The sequence below is a fragment of the Gorilla gorilla genome, chromosome 2 (genome assembly GCF_029281585.2).
Source record: "Gorilla gorilla gorilla isolate KB3781 chromosome 2, NHGRI_mGorGor1-v2.1_pri, whole genome shotgun sequence".
Taxonomy (NCBI): Eukaryota; Metazoa; Chordata; class Mammalia; order Primates; family Hominidae; genus Gorilla; species Gorilla gorilla.
In genome coordinates this window covers 178,353,460-178,376,657 of record NC_086017.1, presented here as the reverse complement: position 1 = coordinate 178,376,657, position 23,198 = coordinate 178,353,460, and the positions used below count along the sequence as shown (strand labels likewise).

The 23,198-nt window shown below is 38.9% G+C and overlaps 1 protein-coding gene across 8 annotated transcripts in view; it reads left to right on the top strand.

The window, feature by feature from the left end:
* ZBBX (zinc finger B-box domain containing) overlaps window positions 1–22,831 on the top strand; it is a 140,451-nt gene extending 117,620 nt beyond the window's left edge. For 6 of the 8 annotated variants that reach the window (XM_055381777.2, XM_019024832.3, XM_055381779.2 and 3 more), the window contains 2 exons: window positions 20,820–20,958; window positions 22,544–22,831. In XM_055381777.2, the coding sequence (XP_055237752.2) occupies window positions 20,820–20,958; window positions 22,544–22,670 (266 nt within the window). In that variant the 3' untranslated portion in view covers window positions 22,671–22,831. Of the gene's footprint in view, window positions 1–11,253; window positions 11,340–14,822; window positions 14,865–20,819; window positions 20,959–22,543 lie in introns of those variants that run through there. The other 2 variants (XR_008678154.2, XM_055381780.2) reach the window with 2 other exon arrangements.
* Window positions 22,832–23,198: the final 367 nt, after the last annotated feature.

Genomic DNA, 23,198 nt, shown 5'->3' with positions numbered 1-23,198 from the left:
AGGAAATGGAAAAATTTCTTGAAACAAATAATAATGTAAATACCATATACAAAAACCTATAGGATACAGTGAAAGCAGTAGGAGAGAAATTGTAGCAATATGTGCCTACATGAAATAAAACAAAAACAAAAACAAAATAACTTCAAATAAATAAAACCTGTATCTTAAAGAACCAGAGGCCAGGCACCATAGCTCATGCCTGTAATCCCAGCACTTTGGGAGGCTGAGGCGGGTGAAACCCCGTCTCTACTAAAAGTACAAAAATTAGTTGGGCGCAGTGGTGCATGCCTGTAATCCCAGGTACTTGGGAGGCTGAGGCAGGAGAATTGCTTGAGCCAGGAGGTGAAGGTTGCAGTGAGCTGAGATTACATCACTGCACTCAAGCCTGGGCAACAGAACTAGACTCCATCTCAAAAAAAGAACTAGAAAAGCAAGCACAAACCAAACCTCAAATTAGTGGAAGAAAAGAAATACTAATGATCAGAACAGAAATAAATGAATTTGAATGGAAGAAAACAACACAAAAGATCAATGAAACAAAAAGTTGGTTTCTTGACAAGATAAAGAAAATTGACAAACCTTTAACCAGATTAAGGAAAAATGAGAGAAGAGCCAAATAGATAAAATCAGTGATGAAAAAGAAGACATTACAACTGATACTTCAGAAATTCAGAGGATCATTAGTGGCTACTATGGCAATTATATGCCAATAAATTGGAAAATCTAGAAGAAATGGATAAATGCCTAGGCATATACAACCTGCCAAGATTGAACCACGAAGAAGTCCAAAACCTGAACATACCAATAACAATGAGATTGAAGCCATAATAAAAATGTCTCTTAGGGAGAGGTTGCAGTGAGCTGAAACTGTACCTTTCCACTCCAGCCTGGGCAACAAGAGTGAAACCCCATCTCAAAACAAACAAACAAACCAAAAATGTCTCCCAATATAAAGAAGCCCAGAACCTGATGGTTTCACTGATGAAGTCTACTAAACATTCAAAGAAGAACTTATACCAATCCTATTCAAAGTCTTCCAACAAAAACGGTTAGAGAATGCAGGAGATTATGGCAGACTGGAGGCAGGACTAGATTGCAGCTCCAGAAAGAGCAACAGGCAGTGGCTGGCTCGCATTGTGAATTTTAGTTCCAGATGGACTGCAAGAGCAAAGCAGAAATCCTGAGAGGACCCACAGACCCTCTGAAGAAAGCAGACTGCTCCCGCAGGACCTGGGAGATGCCCCCACCCCCAAAAACTGAGTGCCCCAACTGTGGAAGTGGGAAAGAGAGACCCCCTCTTCCAAACATACATCCCCACTGGAGAAGCTGAAAGCTGAAGTTCTGTTTGCGCGAGAAGTTTCCGACTTTACCTGGAGGTGAGTTAATTTGGAGAGCCGAGCAAAACACAGGGGTAGAGGAAAAAGCAGAAAGGCGCTGGGAGGTTGTTGGGTCACCTACCAGGCCATTCCTGCCTGCACCACAGGGATCCAAAAGAGCAAGGGGTAAAACTACACAGGGATAAGCAAATCTCTAGCTGAACTTTGTAACCATTTGATGGGGTGAGAAGCCTTCTGTCCAGAATTTGGGGGAGGGTGCAAATCCGGTGTGCAGACTCCACAGGTAGGGGAAGAACCAAGCCCCCGCCCCCACTTTTTTTTTTTTTTTGCAGTTGGGAGGCGGGTAGCCTGGGACAAGTTTTCAAGCCCATATAGCTCCACACCTGGAAATGATCTGGGTGTGAGGGCTGTTGGGTGGTGGGGCATGGTGGGAGTGAGACAGGCCCTTCAGTTTGTGTGGGAGCTGGATGAGGCTTGTGACTGCTGGCTTTCTCCCACTTCCCTGACAACCTGCATGACTCAGCAGAGGCAGCCATAATCCTTCTAGGTACACAACTCCAGTGAACTGAGACCCTCACTCCTATTCCCCACAGCAGCTGCAGCAAGACCTGCCCAAGGACAGTCTGAGCTCAGACACGCCTAGCCCCACCCCCACCTGATGGTCCTTTCCTACCCACCCTAGTAGTGGAAGACAAATGGCATATAATCTTGGGTGTTCTAGGGCCCCGACCACCGCCAGTTCCTCCCCCATACTACCACACCTGATGATCTCTGGAAAGCACCACCTCCTGGCAGGAGGCCAACCAGTACAAAAATAGAGCATTAAACTACCAAAGCTAAGAACCTCACAGAGTCCATTGCACCCCTCCGCCACCTCCACTGGAACAGGTGCTGGTATCCATGGCTGAGAGACCCATAGATGGTTCACATCACAGGATGCTGGGCAGACAACACCCAGTACCAGTCCAGAGCCAGGTAGACTCGCTGGGTGGCTAGACCCGGAAGAGAGACAACAATCACTACAGTTCAGCTCAGAGGAATCCACATCCATAGGAATAGGGGGAGAGTACTACATCAAGGGAACACCCTGTGGGACAAAAGAATCTGAACAACAGGCTTTAGCCCTAGACCTTCCCTCTGACAGAGCCTACCCAAATGAGAAGGAACCAGAAAACCTTCCCTGGTAATATGAGAAAACAAGGCTCTTCAACACCCCCCAGAAAACACACATGCTCACCAGCAATTGATCCAAGCCAAGAAGAAATCCCTGATTTACCTGAAAAAGAATTCAGGGGATCAGTTATTAAGCTAATCAGGGAGGAACCAGAGAAATGCGAAGCCTAATGCAAGGAAATTCAAAATATGATACAAGAAGTGAAGGGAGAAATATTCAAGGACGTAGATAGCTTAAAGACAAAACAATAAAAAACTCAGAAAACTTTGGACACACTTTTAGAAATGCAAAATCCTCTGGAAAATCTCAGCAATAGAGTTGAACAAGTAGAAGAAATTTGAAGCTCAAAGACAAGGTCTTTAAATTAACTCAATCCAACAAAGACAAAGCGAAAGGAATAAGAAAATATGAACAAAGCCTCCAAGAAGTCTGAGATTATGTTAAACAACTAAACCTAAGAATAATTGGTGTTCCTGAGGAAGAAGAGAATTCTAAGAGCTTGAAAAATGTGTTTGGGGAATAATCGAGGAAAACTTCCCGGCCTTCCTAGAGACCTAGACATCCAAATACAAGAAGCAGAAAGAACACCTGGGAAATTCACTGCAAAAAGATCTTCACCTAGGTACATTGTCATGAGGTTATCCAAAGTTGAGACAAAGGGAAGAATCTTAAGAGCTGTAAGACAGAAGCACCAGGTAACCTATAAAGGAAAACCTATCAGATTAACAGCAGATTTCTCAGCAGAAACCCTATAAGCTAGGAGGGATTGGCGCCCTATCTTCAGCCTTCTCAAACAAAACAATTACCAGACAAGAATTTTGTATCCAGTGAAACTAAGCATCATATATGAAGGAAAGATACAATCTTTTTCAGACAAACAAATGCTGAGAGAATTCACCATTACCAAGCCACCACTATAAGAACTGCTAAAAAGAGCTCTAAATCTTGAAACAAATCCTAGAAACACATCAAAACAGAACCTGTTTAAAGCTTAATTCACACAGGACTTATAAAACAAAAATACAAGTTAAAAAGCAAAATAGGCCATAAAATGAGCCTCAATAAATTTTTTAAAAATTGAAATTATATCAAGCACTCTCTGACCACAGTGGAATAAAACTGGAAATCAACTCCAAAAGCAATCTTCAAAACCATACAAATACATGGAAATTAAATAACTGCTCCTGAGTGAGCACTGGGTTAAAAATGAAATCAAGGTAGAAATTTAAAAATTCTTCAAAGACAATAATGACACAACGTATCAAAACCTCTGGGGTAAGGCAAAGGTGGTGCTAAGAGGAAAGTTCATAGCCCTGAATATCAAAAAGACTGAAAGAGCACAAACTGACATTCTAAGGTCACACCTCAAGGAACTAAGGAAACAGGAACAAACCAAACCCAAACCCAGCAGAAGAAAGGAAATAACCAAGATCAGAGCAGAACTAAATGAAATTGAAACAAATGAACAAAATACAAAAGATAAATGAAACAAACAGCTGGTTCTTCGAAAAGATAAATAAAATTGATAGACCATTAACGACATTAACCAAGAAAAGAAGAGAGAAAATCCAAATAACCTCACTAAGAAATGAAACAGGAGATATTACAACTGACACCACTGAAATACAAAAGATCATTCAAGGCTGCTAAGAACAGCTTTACCCACATAAACTAGAAAACCTAGAATACATGGATAAATTCCTGGAAAAATATAACCCTCTTAGCTTAAATCAGGAAGAATTAGATACCCTGAACAGATCAATAACAAGCAGTGAGATTGAAATGGTAATTTAAAAATTATCAAAAAAAAAGGGTCCATGACCAGATGGATTCACAGCAGAATTCTACCAGACATTTGAAGAAGAATTGGTACCAATCCTTTTGCCACTCTTCCACAAGATAGAGAAAGAAGCAACCCTCTCTAGTTCATTCTATGAAGCCAGCATCACCCTAATATCAAAACCAGGAAAGGACATAACCAAAAAAGAAAACTACAGACTGATATCCTTGATGAACATAGACGCTAAAATCCTTAACAAAATACTAGCTAATCAAATCCAACAATATATCAAAAAGATAATCCACCTTGATCAAATAGATTTTATACCAGGGATGGAGGGATGGTTTGCCATAATCAAGTCAATAAATGTGATGCACCACATACACAGAATTAAAACAAAAATCACGTGATCATTTCAATAGATGGAGAAAAAGCATTCAACAAAATCCAGCATCCCTTTATGATTAAAACTCTCAGCAAAATCAGCAAACAAGGGACATACCTTAATGTAATAAAAGCCATCTGGGGAAAAGTTGAAAGCATTTCCTCTGAGAAGTGGAACAAGACCAGGATGTCTACTCTTACCACTCTTCTTCAACATAGTGCTGAAGTCCTAGCCAGAGTAATAAGACAACAGAAAGAAACAAAGGGCATCCAAATCAGTAAAGACGAAGGCAAACTATCACTGTCACCCTTTTCAACAAATGGTGCTGGGATAATTGGCTAGCCACATGTTGGAGAATAAAACTGGATCCTCATTTCTCACCTTACACAAAAATCAAATCAAAATGGATTAAGAACTTAAATCTAGGATGGGAAACTGTAATAACCCTAGAAGATTGATACCCAGTAGTGGGATTTCTGGATCAAATGGTAGTTCTACTTTTGGTTCTTAAAGGAATCTTCACACTGTTTTCCATAGTGGCTGTACTAGTTTACATTCCCACCAGCAGTGTAGAAGTGTTCCCTGTTCAACGCATCCATGCCAACATCTACTGTTTTATGATTATAGCCATAATCAAAACCCACTGGGGATATTGGAAAAACCCTTCTAGACATTGGCTTAGGCAAGCATTTCATGACCAAGAACCCAAAAGCAAATGCAATGAAAACAAAGATAAATAGCTGAGACCTAATTAAACTAAAGAGTTTTTGCACAGCAGAAGGAACAGTCAGAAGAGCAAACAGATATCCCACAGAGTGGGAGAAAATCTTCACAATCTATACGTGTGACAAAGGACTAATATCCAGAATCTACAATGAACTCAAACAAATCAGTAGAAAAAAAAAATCCCTTCAAAAAGTGTGCTAAGGACATGAATAGACAACGCTCAAAAGAAGATACACAAATGGCCAACAAACATATGAAAAAATGCTCAATATCACTAATGATCAGGTAAATGCAAATCAAAACCACAGTGTGATACCACCTCCTGAAAGAATGGCCATAATCAATGTGATACATCATATCAACAGAATAAAGGACAATAACCATATGATCATTTAAATTGATGCTGAAAAACCATTTGATAAAGTTAACGTCCCTCCATGATGAAAACCTTTAAAAAACTGGGTATAGAAGGTCTTAACATAATAAAAGCCATCTATGACAGACCCACAGCTAGTATTAAACTGAATAGGGAGAACCTAAAAGCTTGCCCTCTTAAACCTGGAACATGACAAAGATGCCTACTTCCACCACTGTTAATCAACATAGTACTGTATGTTTTAGAGCAATTAAAAAAGATAAAGAAGTAAAGGGCATCCAAATCGGAAAGGAAGAAATTAAATAATCCTTGTTTGTGGATAAATGATGTTAAATTTGGAAAAACCTGAAGACCACCAAAATACTGTTAGAACTGATGAACATATTCAGTAAGTTGCAGGATACAAAATCAACATACAAAAATCACTAGCATTACTATATGCCAACAGTGAACAATCTGAAAAAGAAATAAAAAACTAATTCCATTTGTAATAGACACAAATAAAATTTTTATACAAAAGACAGGCAATAAAGTCTGCTTGCAAGCATGTGGAGAAAAGGGAACCCTTGTACACTGTTGATGGGAACATAAGTTAGTTCAAACACTATGGAGAACAGTTTGGAAGTTCCTTAAAAAATTAAAAATAGAGCTACAATACGACCCATTAATCCCACTGCTGGGTGTATACCCAAAAGAAAGGAAATCAGTATATTGAAGAGATATCTGCATTCTTATGTTTGTTGCAGTACTGTTCACAATAGCTAAGATTCAGAAGCAACCTAAGGGTCCATCAACAGATGAATGGAAAATAAAATGTGATACATATACACAATGGAGTACCATTCAGCCATAAAAGAGAATGAGATCCAGTCATTTGCAGCAACTTGGATGGAGCTGGAGATCATTACATTAAGTTAAATAAGCTAGGCACACAAAGACAATTATAGCACGTTCTTGCTTATTTGTGGGATCTAAAAATCAAAACAATTGAACTCATTGAGATAGAAAATAGAAGGATAATTACCAGAGGCTTGAAAGGGTGGTGGGGTGGGGTGGGGTGGGGTGGGGTGGGGTGGAGGTGGGATGGTTAATGGGTCCAAAAAATAGTTAGAAATAATAAATAAGACCTGCTATTTGATAGCACAACAGGGTTACTATAGTCAATAATAACTTTAATTGTACATTTTAAAATAACTTAAAGAATGTTATTATTTGAGTTACAAATAATAAGTGCTTGAAGGGATGGATACTCCATTCTCCATGATGTGCTTATTTCACATTGCATGTCTATATCAAAACATTTCATGTACCCCATAAATATATACACCTACTATGTGCCCACAAAAATTTAAAAAGTAAAAAAAGAAACCCATATATCCAAGAGATATCTGCCCTCTTATGTTTGTTACAGCACTGTTCACAATGGCCAAGATTTTGATGTAACCTAAGTATTCATTAACAGATGAATGGATAAAGAAAATGTGGCACATATACATAATGAAGTATTATTCAATCATAAAAGAGGATAAGATTCTGTCATTTGCGACAACATGGATGGCACTGGAGATTGTTTTGTCAAGTGAAATAAGCCAGGCACAGCAAGACGAACTTTGCATGTTATCACTTATTTGTGGGATCTAAACATCAAAACAATTAAACTCATGGAGATAGAAAATAGAAGAATGGTTACCAGAGGCTAGGAAGTATAGTGGGGAGTGTGGGTGGAGTGGTGGGAATGCTTAATGGCTACTGAAAATAGAAAGAATGAATAAGACTTAGTGTCAGATAGAACAACCCAGAGACTATAGTCAATTATAATTTAATTGTACATTTAAAAATAACTAGAGAATATAATTGGATTGTTTGAAACACAAAAGCGTAATGCCTGGGGAGATGTGTTCCAAATTTTTCATGATTTAGTTATCACACATTGCATGCCTGTATCAAAATATCTCATGTACCCCATAAATATATATACCTACTTTGTACTCACAAAAATTAAAAATAAATTTAAAAATTGAGAGAAAAGGTAAAAATAAAGAGTAATGGAGGCCATTTCTAACTATATGCTTTAGTTTCAGATAGTAATAATTCCCTATAATAAAAGATGAGGGCTCATTTGTTTATTTTTTAAAACCACATGCTAATCTAGATCATACTGAATACATCCCTTGTTGTAGTTATAGTTTCTTGTTTTGTTAAGTTTTCCTTTTATTTTTTTCTTAGTGAAAATCAATATGGATTAAATGTTTAGTACCAGCATTTCTTCTATGACTTCCCAATCCTGAGCCTTTTATCTTGATTTCATCTCTTGATGGTTTTATTATAGCATTCATGATAATGTCTGTTTTTTGTCTTATTGCCGAATGGCACATTAGATGTATTTAGTAGGTCACAGTTTCCTTTCCTCTGTATGTAGTAGACATTTTCCTGTTGTCGTCTGACCCTGAATATGGTGCTAGTTAGCCCTTTATCACAGTTTTTTTCATTAAACTTTTGTTTGGTTCAGTTTAATTATCAAATAATTTTTCCCTGCAGGTAGAATTTATAGAAGTTTTATTACCTGAGTTTTCTTTATATTTGAGAATACCTGCTACATTTCTATTTAGATGGCAAATTGGCTGAGGATAATATCATTTGGTCACCTTTGTCTTAAACCTTGTATATAATGATTTGCCATTTTCTGGCTCCGAATGCTGTGAAGTAATCAGAAGCCTCCTAGATTCTCTGTCTCTCTCTCTCTCTCTCTCTGTCTCTCTCTCTCTTTCTCTCTCTCTCTCATTCTCTCTCTCTCTTTCACACACACACACATGTGACAGGCTTCTTTCCTGACTGAATGCTTGGAGAAATTTTTCTTAATCCTTGAAAGTCAGTAACTGGTCCAGGATTTTGTTTTAGTGTCAATAATTCAGCATTTTTTTTAAACACAGGGTTCTCTCTTTGTCTGTAGAGTACATTACCCGTTATTTTCAAAGAAATTTTCTGTTTTTATATCTTTGAATTGCTTTTCTGTTCCATTAGGCTTTCTCCTGCTGAGAACCCTATTTTCTTTATGTTGGTGCCTCTTTAAAAAACTATTACTTATATTTCTTCAATTGTTTTAGCTAGTTTTTAATTTCCCTTTGTATTTGCTATCATTATCTGAAGCTTGTCTATATGTCAGGATTTTAATTTTTACCTAGTTATAGTGCACTCTTTATCACTTGACTTTTTAAAAAGTCATTCTCTAAAGATGTTGTAACTTTTTCTTTGACATTTTTTGGTGGTTTTCTATTTTGATATAAGTTAAAACAGAAAATTTGCAAAATACAAGTATAGTACAAAGAACTCTTCCCCCAAATATACTGTACCCGGTTCACTAGCTATGTTTTGTCCTATTTGCATACACACACGTGTGCAGACACATGCACATACACACCCTCCTTTTGTACCTCCTTTTGTTCTGAACAGTGAGAGGAAGTTAAAAACATTGTAACACTTTACAAAAAAATATGTCAGTGTGCGTGTCCCAGAAAAACTGCTTTCTCTTATATAACCATAGCACAATGATCAAAATCAGGAAGCTCACATTACAAGATACAATGTGATTTTTGAATCCACATGGCATATTAATTTTTTAAAACTACCCCATTGGTGTTTGTTACAGCTTGTTTTTTTCTGGTATAGGATCCAATCCAGGAACAGGTGACCATTTAATTAGTTTTCCTTTGATGCCTGTCATGTTGTTGCTCCATCTTTGAGGTTAATTTTGCTCTTTTCAAAAAGTTTGCTTTCATTACTTCTTTTGTAGCCAAAGGACTTGTGGAAAATCTTATGGTCCTGATCTATGTTTTCTACCAAATTTTATGTTTTTTATTTTTTTCACCCGTTACATGCTAAAGATACTAGTTTGTTTATATATCTAGTTGTGTCATTTCTTTGGATTTCACTTGCCTATGCTTATTGTGAATGGCTTTGTTCCTATCTTCCATCTTTTCTGATATAGTGAAACTAAATTCTTCCTGAAATTCTCTTCACTCTTACTGAGCTCTCTCAGTCTTTTCTGTGGAGCTACTGTTTGCAGGTTCTGTATTGTACTCTTCTGTATCCTGCTAGCTCCAAGGCATGGGGAGGAGGATAGGACTGGGGAGCTCAGCTTTCTCTGTTGAAAGATCTGGGCTTTCTTGTCTTTTTCTGGATTTTATTAAATGACAAATTTTTATCGACCTGGTTTCCTGTGTGCTGTCTCTGTGGGGAAACCTTCAGATTTGCAATTTTCTTGTCTCTGCTAAGATTTTTCAGATAGATGATTAGCCGGCTTTAATAAGGATTTCAGATGTCTCCTCCTTACTTCTTTTCACCTACTTTTCTCCCTATTGACATGGTATTGGTGAGACTAGCCTGTTCTTTTTATGACTGTCTCTTTCCTATTCCTCATTTGGTGTCTGTGTGTTGGGCACACACTGTGTATTGGAATAACACCCAGCCACACCTCAATAAATTTTATTTGGTTGACTCTTCTCAAAGTTATTATGTCAATTGTATCCCTTTGTTTAGCTCCTTTTATGATTTTATTTTTATTATTCTGCTTTTTCTATTTATTTAATAGGGGTTAGAGGAAAAAAAGTCAATAATCCATATTTACCCATCATTCATTTACCTTGCTTGAATTATTAAAAATCAAACATAAATCTTCCTAGAGATAATTATTATATTACAGGCCAATTCTGAAATAAAGTATGTGAAGTCTGAACTGGATCTAAAAGGACAACCATACAGTTTTTAATTTTAAAAAGAGCTTTGTAATTTTAAAAATTGATACATTTTATTATTTACAAATGAAATGCAATAGTGTACAAACACTAGTCTTTTTTTCAGCCATTCCAGCTTTTCCATTTTTAAAAATTATCTTTGTTCCTATGTGCTTCAGTTTTTTCCTGTGTCACTTATTTTCTCATACACTAACATCAGTATTTTCACTAGAACACATAACTTTTTATATACAAAAGCAAGCACACACTTGGTAGCCTGTGAACTGCCAGGGCTTTGCTGATGGTCCAACAGCAGCAGGCAACCACTTTCACACTTAACCCAGACATGGACTTTTTTTTTTTTTTTCTGTTGGGAAGATTGGCTTTGTATGAGTGCACTGTTCATGAATACGGTCACTCTGAGAAAGGAAGAGGATGACATATCAGGCTAATCAACCCAACAGTCAGCGAGGTGACAAGTGCTACAGTGACATAAGGCTTCATTGTAGAAAAGTCACTGACTCTGCACAAGGCCTTTTTACCCTGTTTTGCGTCAATGAGCAGAACAATTCCATTCACCTTTCACTACTCATGGTGCAGTCTGGAAAAACTTCATGAGGTTTGCTCTCAGACATACACCTCCACACCACTGGATGCTTATATAAATGTAAATATGTTCAAATCTCTGTGAAAGCTGCATTATTGTGTACAGCAACCTCTCTGACTTGTTTTCTGCTATTTCTAGGATGCATCCACTTCTTCTTTCTAAGTTCTATGAAAAACAACCATGTTAAGGAGCTGGGAGAATAAGACAGAAAATAACTCCATTAGGTAAACAGTTTCTCCTTTGATTCAAATTGCTGTGGCTGATATCAGACTGCCATTCTAGAAGTACCTGAGAAGGGCAGAGGTGTTTAAGGAAACAGTTTCTCCTTGGATTCTGATTGCTGTGGCTGATATCAGAGTGCCATTCTAGAAGTACCTAGCATGGACAGAGGTGTGTGTGTGTGTGTGTGTGTGTGTGTGTGTGTGTGTGTTGCAGGCACAACACCATGATGAATCGAGAGACAAGAGACAGAAAGCAGACTGGTTGATAACCAGGTTCCCCTGTCAGGGCGTGTGGTTTGAAACGAAACCACCACTTACTAGCTTCATAATATTGGGCAAATTACTTCCTTAATCTGTCATTGCATCAGATTCCATATTGAATGATGAGCATAATAATAGAACCTATCTAATAAAATTATTTGATCATTAATTAAAATTATATATATGAGATATTATATTTATGAAAACTTATCTCTCTCTCCACACACACAATTAACAGTGCCTAGCACATAGTAAGTCCTCAGAAAACTGTTAAGTTATATAAGAAACCAATAGGTAGTGCTTTTGATACCGGAAAGGATCCCCTGTCCCCCTCACAGGGCGTGCGATGGGGGTGTGGCTCCGTTCTTCAGTACCCCACTGCTCAAACCTCTAGGGAGCATACAGACAGGCCAACTGTGGGGCTCCGACTCCACGAGAGTGTCTAGGGGTGAATGTTTACAGATGCTAAGGCCCCGGTGGGTGTGTGTTACAGGATGCCGTTTTAGTTTGCCATCTATAGGTGGCTTGTGTTAACCAGCTCAATTAGACCCTCTACCTTGTCACAAGGATGGAGGGCTTTCTGTATCCCAGGTTCTTGCCTTGGGGTACCAGAAGAATCGGACCACACGTGGTCTTGGAGAATGAGTGCAAAGTTTTATTGAGTAGAAGTAGCTCACCACCACTGGGGGAGCCAGAAGGGAGATGGTGTTCCCCTGGAGTTGGGCCACTCAGCAGCCCCAGCTCTCCTCCAGCTGCTCTGGCCGAACTCCACCCCATCCTGCTGGTCAGTGGCCTGCTGGTCAGTGGCCTGCTGGTGTGCTGGTTTCTGTCGGTGTGCTCTTTTGCCAGTGTGCTGCCTCAACATCCTCTCGCTATCCAGCTACTTGTGTCTTTTTCCGCTGATGTACTCCTCTTGACATCAGGCTGCCTGTGTGTCTTTCCACTCGGGTCTCAGGTTTTTATAGGCCCAGAATGAGAGCATGGTGGGCCAGAGTGGTCTTGGAAAATGCAACATTTGGGCATGAAAGCAGGAGTGCCTGTCGTCACCTAGGTCCAAGGGAGTGGAGCCCTAGCCAGGGTCCTGGCCTTTCTCTACTCAGCACTTCCTCGACCCCTCTGGTATCATTCTCCCCTCTGAAGATGTACATTTAACTACCTTTAGAATATGGACAATGACCTGTTTTAGCTGCTTCCTGCTGACAGGGGGCATTGTTCTGGGGAAAATGGCAGTCAGACTCCTAGAGGTCTAAGGGTTCCTAGACAAGGGGAGCCATCTTTCGAGGCTCCGGTTGACCATTTGGATTTTGATGGCTTCTAGGCTTGAGAGTAAAAAAAAAAAAAGTTTTATAAGGTTAAGTATGCATGGGTTAAACATGTGTATTATACAAGGAAAGAATTTAGTGCCAGAGATTACAGAGATAAGAAGTGAAATATACTAACAGCAACATTCTACCCTGAGCTGTTTCACCCTGGTGAAAGAAATTAAACATTTTATGGGAGCGGTTAAAACTTTAGAAGAGAAATAACTGTTCTTGCCGTATCTTTTAGCAGTTAGCAGGCACATCCTGGGAATTTTGGGGTTTGTGGGCTTACATGGTGGTCATCAAAGCTTTTATCTGTTTCCTGCATCTCCTCTCGCTTTTTTAGGCCTCCTGTCTCTATTATAAAAGACCAAGGTGGCCACTTTCAGGAGGTCCTCTAATGTACTATCTGGTCCCAGGGCCCATTTTTGCAACTTCCTCCTGATGTCAGGAGCTACCTGGGTAATACATTTATCTTTTAGGATTAGCTGTTCTCGAGTGAATCAGGAGATAGAGGTGTGCTTTGTCAAGGCCGCTCTTAGCCTTTCCAGGAAGGCAGTGGGATTTTCATCAAATCCTTAGTCGATCATGGACAACTTAATATAATTGAGAGGCTTAGTCTTAGTCCTACGTAAGCCCTCCATTATGCACACCTGAAACTGTCTCCTTTTCCAGTCTTCCATCTCATCACTGGGATCCCATTTAGGATTATTTACTGGTATTGCTTCTCTTCCAGTTGGATAATATTCACCCCCTTCTCTGACGCTATATATGAAAGAAAGCTTATCCCCAAATCTCTCCGCTGCTGACAGAGCAGCCTGCTTCTGAGTGTCCATGGGGGTTTGATTCAAAAGTAACATAACTTCTCTCCAGGAGAGTTCAAATATTTGGGTGTAATTCTGGAAAGGCTCTATTTATCTATCAGGGTCATCTGAAAACTTGCCAAGATCCCCCTTAATTTGCTTTACGTCCTATAGGGAGAAGGGGACCTGGACCTTACTAGGCCCAAATTTACTGGGCATTTGTTGGAGGGTTAAGAGTGAGACTGGAGTTTGTCTAGAGCAAAGATTTTTAGGAGGAGGCAGGTGGGAAGCTGAAGCTGTATAGGGTGGTCTGGGTGGACCCCGAGTAACAGGGTCAGAGGTAGCTGGATCCTCTGCTGGGGTTGCCCCTGGGACTCATATTTTTAGTTGCTTGACCTTGCCCCTTGCAACCTTCCCTGAGATGCCAAACAGGAGGGCAATCCTACTCTGTCAGCAAAGGTCTGGATTGCCTTGCAAGCTATAGAAAGCCTACACTTATGGGGCCTCAGACCATCTGTCCTCACGTCTATAGAAAAGTTCCAAATGCCAGATGGTATAGAAATGAATGGTTCCTTCCTGAGGCCAAGCCACTCTTTCCTGTAAATCATAATTTGGCCAAACCTTTTTGCAGAGGGCTAAGAGGCACTTTTCCTCCAGATTCTGAGGCTCGAGGCAGTCCCAGTGGTTCAGAATACACTCCAGAGGAGTATAAGCTGAGGGTGGTGAAAATAACTGGTTGCCCATTCTGAAAGACAGTGAATAGAGGTGTCCCTCATTCCCTTTCTTCTTTCAACAAAGACTCAGAAAATGAATGTCCTCCTTTCACTCTCCACTGCTTATCCCTGAGCCCCGATGACCTTGGCAGGTGCTGGCCATGGATACTGATGCAGTATGTACCCACGAAGCAGGGAAAACCTGAAGAATAGGAATTAACCACCCTCACCTTTGCCCCCATTTCTCCCTGCTTTCAGTAAACCTTGAGTTTCCTGAGCCTGTTTATGCCATGAAGCATGGCCTCCTTCCATGAGGTGGGGGGTTTAGTTGGTAGGAATTGGTTCTGCCCATTTACATTATACCTGTTGCCTGGCTTTGAATCCTTCAAACCTTGTTTTTCTTTCTAGGGCCTCAGCCTGAAGCTTGGAGTCCAGTTTGGGACTGAAAAGGTATTTTAGAGGCTGTTTATATCTGTTTAGAGTGTCTCAAATGTGCCCTGTCGAATTTGCAGTTATCAGTCAGCAGGGGCCATTACTCTGTTAACTTCCCTATTAGAAACAGAGTTGGTGGTGGGGGACGCCTCTCACTTAGAAAAGGAAAAAAAAAAGAAAAGAAAAACAGTTTAAGAGGAAAAGGGGGAAGATTCTGGGGGAAGAACCCCTTGCTTAGTACAACTGGACCCCTCTAATCCTTATATTTTTACCCGATTTCAGACTAGGCTGAATTCCTTGGCCAGGGAAGGAAAGGTTCCATTAGCATGGTGGGTGAGAAGCACCCATTCGTTGACCCTGTGGGGTCATGGTTACCGTTGCAGCTTTGTCCCATACCCACTCGTGGCTGTTGGGCTTGGCCTTTGCCTGCTGCTGGCATGCCTAGGCACCCAAGCTGGGAGGGGAAAGGGTAAGAAGAGGTGCCCTGAGCCGTGTGTGCCTGTGGCTGTTAAGGTGGAGGCATACATGACACCTCTAGGAAAAATTGATCTGATTTGCACCTTTGATGGCTGAACCTAATGCTCGTTTTACTTAGTAACATTGCCATAGCCTGTAGCAAAACTCTTAACATTATAAAGAAAGAGATAAAAGCCATTTCAAACCATATGAGAGGGAAAAGATACGAAGTCTGGGGATTTTGACTGGCTGGTAAGGGCAGAGTTTTGAAGGGAAACAGAGCTTCTTACCCGCAGGAAAGAGAGAAGTGGGAGGTTTTGGAAGAGAGGCATACCTGACAGTTTCACATTCATTCACACTCATCTTCCAGGATCCTGGCAGAGCTCCCATTTGAAATGGGAAAGGTTCCCTAGTCCCCCTTGCAGGGCATGCAATGAGGGTGTGGCTTGCTTCTTCAGTGCCCCACTGCTCTAACCTCTCGGGGATCATACAGATAGACACTTACGACAGTGTCTAGGGGTGAATGTTTACAGCTCTTGAAACCCCAGTGGGCATGTGTTACAGGGTGATCTTTTAGTTTGCCCTCTGTAGGTGGCTTGTGTTAACCAGCTCAATTAGACCCTCTAGCTTGTCACAAGGACAGAGGACTTTCTGTATCCTGGGTTCTTGCCTTGGTGTCCCAGAAGAATTGGATCACACGTGGTCTTTGAGAATGAGTGCAAAGTTTTATTGAGTGGAAGTAGCTCTCCGCTGATGGGGAAGCGAGAAGGGAGATGGTTTTCCCCTAGAGTTAGGCTGCTCGGTGGCCCCAGCTCTCCTCCGACTGCACTAGCCAAACTCCACCTCAACCCGCTGGTTGATGGGCTGCCAGTGTGCCAGAGTCTGTCAGTGTGCTCTTTTGCCAGCATGACCCCTTGACGTCCTCTTGCCGTCCAACCACTTGTGTCTTCTTCAGCTGATATGCTGCTCTCAACATCTGGCCACCTGTGTGTCTGCCTGCTAGTGTCTCAGGTTTTTATAGGCCCAGGATGGGGATGTGGTGGGCCAGGGTGGTCTTGAAAAATGCAACATTTGTGCACAAAAGCAGGAGTGCCTGTCCTCACCTCGGTCTGTGGTGTGGAGCCTTAGCCAGGGACCTGCCTTTCTCTATCCAGCACTTCCCTGCCGTACTTCCGTATCACTTCCTACATACAGTAAGATGTTCTTGGTAAACCCAATTTTTAATAAACTCTAAAAGCTGTTTCCATTCTAGAACTAGTTATCATCTGTATTGCTTTGAGGATTATAGTTAGCTGTAGTTCATGCCACTTACTATTCCTTCCACAAATAGCTTTATATAAATAACATTATAACTACTTCCTTAATGAGCTTAACATATTGGTATAACTTACTTATAAAGACACTTTGTCAGTTTTTGGATGTTGCTGTAGCCTGAAGAAATTTAGGAAATACACATTGTGAAAAAGTATTAGTAATAATGCACTTTAAAGCATTTACTTCTTCAATAGTTAAAAATGATTTATTTGTTTCAAACTCAATCTGATTTGTGGTTTAAGAATCTTCATGGTCTTTAAGTTCCCACAACAATCTTGTGTTTGTATGACTTCACAGGTAATTAACTGAGCCAAGTAAAAGAGATGGAAGCACTTTTTCTTACATAAGAAATAATAAAAATGCACCAGATACTAGACAATAGGCCATACTGTCAGTGAAATAAAACAGTGAGGCAGTGGCTTTCTGAGTAACTGGAGTCTCTGTTCATAGGTTGACCATTAAGTAATGTATTAAACTGTAAAAGTGCTAATCTAATCAGGATTTATAGTTCACAAATTAACTAGATAATCCTTGAAAAGGCAGCCAAATTACAAAGAGATAGAATGACAGTCTTTTTGCTTTAGTGTGTCTTTGAATTGCAGAAAACAAATTGGGTGCACATAGAAGTGAAAACATATTTAAAAGTTAATAAAAGGAATATGACACCATTTAATCAGTAATAATAATTACTGGTTGCTTTTATATGTGATATTGCTCCATTTGATCTTACCAGCTATTTGGTGAAGTAGATGGGGCAGATGCTACTCTTAATTTCCTTTCTTCATATTCAATAACTGAGGCTCTGGGCAATGCAGTAATTGCCCATGGTCTCCCCCAAATGTATAGCAGAGGCAAGGCACAACCCCAGGCAAAGCTACTCCCACATTTCTTTGTCTTGCCACTGTATAACAATGCCACATAAATAATTTGAAATCTTTACTTCAAATCAATTTTGTAATCACTTGTATTAGTTAATTCTCACACTGCTATAAGAAATACCTGAGATTGGGTAACTTATAAAAAAAAAAAGAAGTTTAATTGGCTCAGTTTTGCAGAGTCCACGGGAAGCATGGCTGTGGAGGCCTCAGGAAACTTATAATCATGGTAGAAGGGGAAGCAGGCACATCTTCACATGGCCAGAGCAGGAGGAAGGGGTGGATGAGAGGTGCTACACACTTTTAAACAACCAGATCTCATGAGAACTCTCTATCACGAGAACAGCAAGGAGGAAGTCTTTTCCCATGATCATGTCACCATTCATTAGACCCCTCCTCCAACATTGGGGATTATAATTTGACATGAGATTTGGGTGGGGACACAAATCCAAACCATATCACCACTTAAGAAGGGGAGGGTGTGGGCAGAGTGAAGGTAAAGGGATGCAAGCATGGAGAGATTAGGAAAAGGAGAAATAAACAAGACATAGTGCAGAGGGGAGAGAAGATGGAAAGAATAAAAATTAAGGAAGGCTAAAGTGTTAGAAATAGGTTAGAAATAGGGCTTTGTAGCCCAGGCTGGAGTGCAGTGGTGCGATCTCGACTCACTGCAAGCTCTGCCTCCCGGGTCCGCTACCACGCCCGGCTAATTTTTTGTATTTTTAGTAGAGACGGGGTTTCACTGTGTGGGCCAGGATGGTCTTGATCTCCTGACCTCGTGATCCGCCCGCCTCGGCCTCCCAGAGTGCTGGGATTACAGGCATGAGCCACCGCGCCCGGCCCACACTGTCTTTAATATTAGGATGTAGATATGTAGTATTCTAGATAGTCCTTTAGAGTTGTTGTTGTTGTTCCTTATTGGGAAATATCCTCTCTGATTGGTTCTCATTCTTTGAAGTTTTTATATTTCTTTCTTTAGTGTTTTATTTCATTTAAGTGCTTATGTATTTATGGAATATAGTTTTATGTATGTGTTTTAAATGACTTCAGTTTTAGAAATGCACCTTAGAACTCTATATTTTATCTATTTTTTCTCCTTAGTCTAATTGCTATTATTTTTAAAGAGATTCCTCAATGATCAGAGAAGGTACTCTTACTCCAGGAATAGAAAAGGTTTAACTATAATTTATTTCTCAACAATCAACTGACTTGCCAGTTGTAAATTTTCTAATATAAATGTTAATCCTGTCTTACCTGGTGCTGAATTAGAAAAATCAGCAGACAGATTTTTGTACAATTGACCTGTTGAGTTTAACACTAACCTACAATAGGGTTGTTATGAGCAGTTTTGTTTTTCTCTGCCTTGATTTTTCTGTTACCTAAAATCAAGTGGTATTACCTTTGTTCCTGTTAACTTTACAGGTATTCTGAAATATAATTTTGAGAATAAATAGTTCTAGAAAAATAGACTCATTCTATTTGCACAACTCGGAACAGCTTTATGCTCATTCAGTTAGCTCAAATGTGTAATAGAGTTTGGATATCTCACCTGCTGGTATTCTTTAGATCAAAGCATTGCTGTTGGGTTTCAGTACTGTAATTCTACCAGTTCCAAATCCTGAATTTACTGCTTTCTTGTGGGAGCATTCCCTTTCATTAGGACATGTAAAGGTGCCTTGGGTCTTCTTTTGCCATACGGAAAAATAGGAGAGAAGATAATAGCTTAAAGCTAAAGAATTAGATTCTGGAACAGAGTGATTTACAATATTGGTGAGCTACCAGAGATTAGTTCTAGTTTCAGCTCTTCCACTATATGGCCGTGTGACTTTCAGCAAGTTATTAGTTCTTCATGGGCCCATAATTCCCTGATCTCTAAGTGAAGATGGAAGTAATTAGGAGGTTTAAAAAATTTTAACTAAAAAATCTTTTGTCTTTTTCAAAATTAATCTTATATAGAGCCCCTAAATTTAGATCAGGTAAAGTCCTGATTGCTGAGGGTATGGTGGGAGCAGGAACCAAATCCTAAGCTTATTGAATGTACCCATGCATCATGATTTCAAAGTCACTGGGCTAAACAATTTTAGGGACACTTCCATGTGTAAATTTATTGAGGTCTATTTTTCAGTGGGAATAATCTGATTTACTTTCAGTAGGGAAATCTCTATTTGCTCAAAAATGTCAAGTTGATACTAACCACCAAAAAAAAAAAAAAAAAAAAAGTCAAGTCCACTGTAGAACACTTGTATGTTGATGTTTGGTTCCTGTGACCAGGAGGAGGTTTATTTGGTCCTCTCATAAAAGTAAAGGGCTTTGGATGGCCGAGGTGGGCAGATCACGAGGTCAGGAGTTCGAGAGCAGCCTGACCAACATGGAGAAACCCCGTCTCTACTAAAAATACAAAATTAGCCGGGTGTGGTGGCACATGCCTGTAATCCCAGCTACTTGGGAGACTGAGGCAAGAGAATCATTTGAACCCAGGAGGCGGAGGTTGCGGTGAGCCAAGATCACACCATTGCACTCCAGCCCAGGCAACAAGACCGAAATTCTGTCTAAAAAAAAAAAGGGAAGAATAGCAACCAGTAATTTTGACAGTTTTAACAGTCATCATAGTATATAACTTTATGTGTAAGTTAGATGGCTCATTATAATTTCGGCAGTGAAAAAAGAAGGCATTGTAGCCTTTCTAATATACAATGATATTTAGTTACATACTTGAATTTTTGGTAGTTTATATGAAGATACATTTGCCTAAAGATTTTGTTTGTTTAACTTGCAGTATTTGTCCTTAGCTAGGCTAAATCATAAGCCAGCTTCATGAAAAGAAAAATTTAAGTCTTCTCTGCTTTCAAATATGAACAGTTATTATCTACTCAAACAAAGCAAGGAAGTCAAAAAAGAAAGAGCAACTTTGCCAAGGCTAATCTTTCCCTTAGACTGTGTGGTGGGAGTAAAGCTTTTATTTCTTATAAGAAAAAAGATAACAAAATGTCCAACAGGTTGAGTGGCTGCAAAATATTCTAGCTTTAAAGGGGGGTCATTTGATTTTTTTTTGAAATTTTATGAGGTCTCAGGACATTTGACACATGTTGTAAATGTAATGTATATTTACAAATCAATATGATAAAAATGACTTGCTACCCATGCCCCAATTTGGAATCTCAAATCAAACTTACCTCACAAACATTAGAAAATTGAGGAATAATTAAAAATCTATGCTGACCTTCTTTGTATTGCCTGTAATTTACTCTGGGTAAACATTCAGCACCATATGCTGTATATTTGTTTCTTGAATTTATGTTTTGACAATGCATGAAATAAAATATTTCAGATACTTCAGAAAAGCTTTACAGCTTAACCTCAGAAGAGTTCCCAGATTTCAGCAGCCAATCACTGAATATAAGTCAGATTTCCACAGATTTCCTTAAGACCTCACATGTGAGGGGTCCCTGTGGAGTTGAGGAATTGAGGTAAGTTAAGCCTGCAGTTTATATATTAATATAGTATGTAGTAAAATTTTGACAAGCTCCAACTAGTTATCTTTATTATATATAGAAAGATTGTCCTCATGTGTATACTTTATATGATCATTCTTTATAGAATGTTTGGGTCCTTTGCTGATCTATTATCGAGATTTAGTAAAAGGCTTATAAAGTTGTTACTTTAATGTGAAGAGATCATTCTCTACTGTACAATATGTATCATAAAAATGAAAAGATATTTGGAATATAATAATCCTTCAGCATTTCTTATTATATTGAAAAACAATGGCCTTACTTGAATTAATTAACCTAATAAATGTCAATACTTTGTATTAATAGAATCCTACCCAATGTGAATAAGGTTTTTAGAATCAAATAGTAAGTTTCTTTCTTGAAATCAAGTCTAGAAAACTAACAATAACATATTTTAATTTGTATGATATCATTCTTTCCTCACATAAAATACATTTAGGGATGGTCAGATCAGCTTACAAGGAATGTAGGTTATACTAGTAAATGTTTCAGAAAAGTAGTCTATTGTTTCAGTCTATTATTGACACACTGCAATTCCTTGAAGAAGGAGCAGGATTTCTTCTAGAAAGACTAAAATAAGTATAAAATAAGTTATTTGTATTGTAAATTTCTTTGATTGAAATTTAATTGAAATCTGATACTGCAGTAAAAAGGGAATCAAGAGTTTCTTATTCTTTCTGGAAGAGGAAATCATTGAGTTGTTGTTCTTGGTTTTTGCATTTCTTTCTCTTTTAAAAAAATTTTTTAAGACAGGGTATCAACATGTTGCCTAGGTAGGTCTGAAACTCCTGGGCTCAGGCTATCCTGCTTCAGCCACTTAAACAGCTGGGACTACTCAGGCCACTGCACTCAGCCTGGATTTTTGCATTTCTATTATCATTTATATTTGTTTAAAGGATCAATATAAGATTGATATTTTCTTCCCTTAGATAAATCATTAAAAACAAACTACACCTACAAGTATTCTCATCATTCATAAAACAAATGACATTCAATACTAAAAATATAAGGGGACCTTACTAACAGAATAAGGTGCCCCCTGCTGCCACCAATAAAATGCAACAAAATAAAATAACAAACAAATGCCGTCATTAATTTTTGCTTCAGCATATCTTGACTGGCTATCTACATAGTCCTAATTTACAGTACACAAAAGAGGTGATTTATCTGGCAGTCTATTCACTGGGATTCTATTAAACAGCCAATGTGATGATGAATGTTCTTAATGATGACCCTGAGGCTCTGCAGGTTTCTAAAGTGCCTCTGAATCATCAACAAAAGACACAATCAGAGACCATAAAGTCTCTCCTTGATTGCACTGTGGCTGTATTTCTTGGGAGAGGGAGAATGATGAGAATTTCTCATTAAAAGGAGGCTTGGTATATTGGGCACATTGAAAATTATGGCCCCAGTCTGATACAGCCCCCTCACATCTGCTTGCCTCCAGCAACTCCAATGTATGTAGTATTGATCAGAAGATAAATGAAGAGTTGAAACCTGGTTCTGTATATTGTGTATTGATCTTGTTATGTATTTTCAGCTGTTCTGGAAGAGATACCAAAATTCAGTCTTTGCTGTCACTTTCTGAGAGCAGTACAGATGAGGAGGAGGAAGATTTTCTCAACAAGCAACATGTCATCACACTACCGTGGTCAAAGAGTACTTAAAGATTATTTGTTCATTACTGTTTCCATTTTGTACCCAGAGTAAAGCAAACAACTAAGAAAAGTAACCAAGTGATTACCTATCCAAGTGCTGGGGATTTTGATTATTAATGTCTTTGATGTTTCAAGGCTACAAACTAATAAAAGTAAAATTATAAGTTCAAGGGCTTATTCTTCCAATGATATATTATATGTCAACCACTAGTCTATATTGCAGATTATGTTAGTAAAATATGGTGAATTTGAAGAAATAACTGTTACAACTGTGTCTATAAAACCTACTATAGGGCAGAACATGATTATACTTAAAGAAATATTTCATCGTCCAATTATATTTTAAATAATTATGTCATCAACAAGAGTGTGCATTTGACAGCCAAGTCACACTAGTTAGTATCATCAATTGAACCTATAATTACACTGTTTATTTTCTGGTTTTTGACATTTATAGAAGCTCTGGTATCTTCAAAAATTTGCAATAAAAGAAAAAAAGAGGACCAAAAATAAAATGGATGTGAAACTTTTCATACT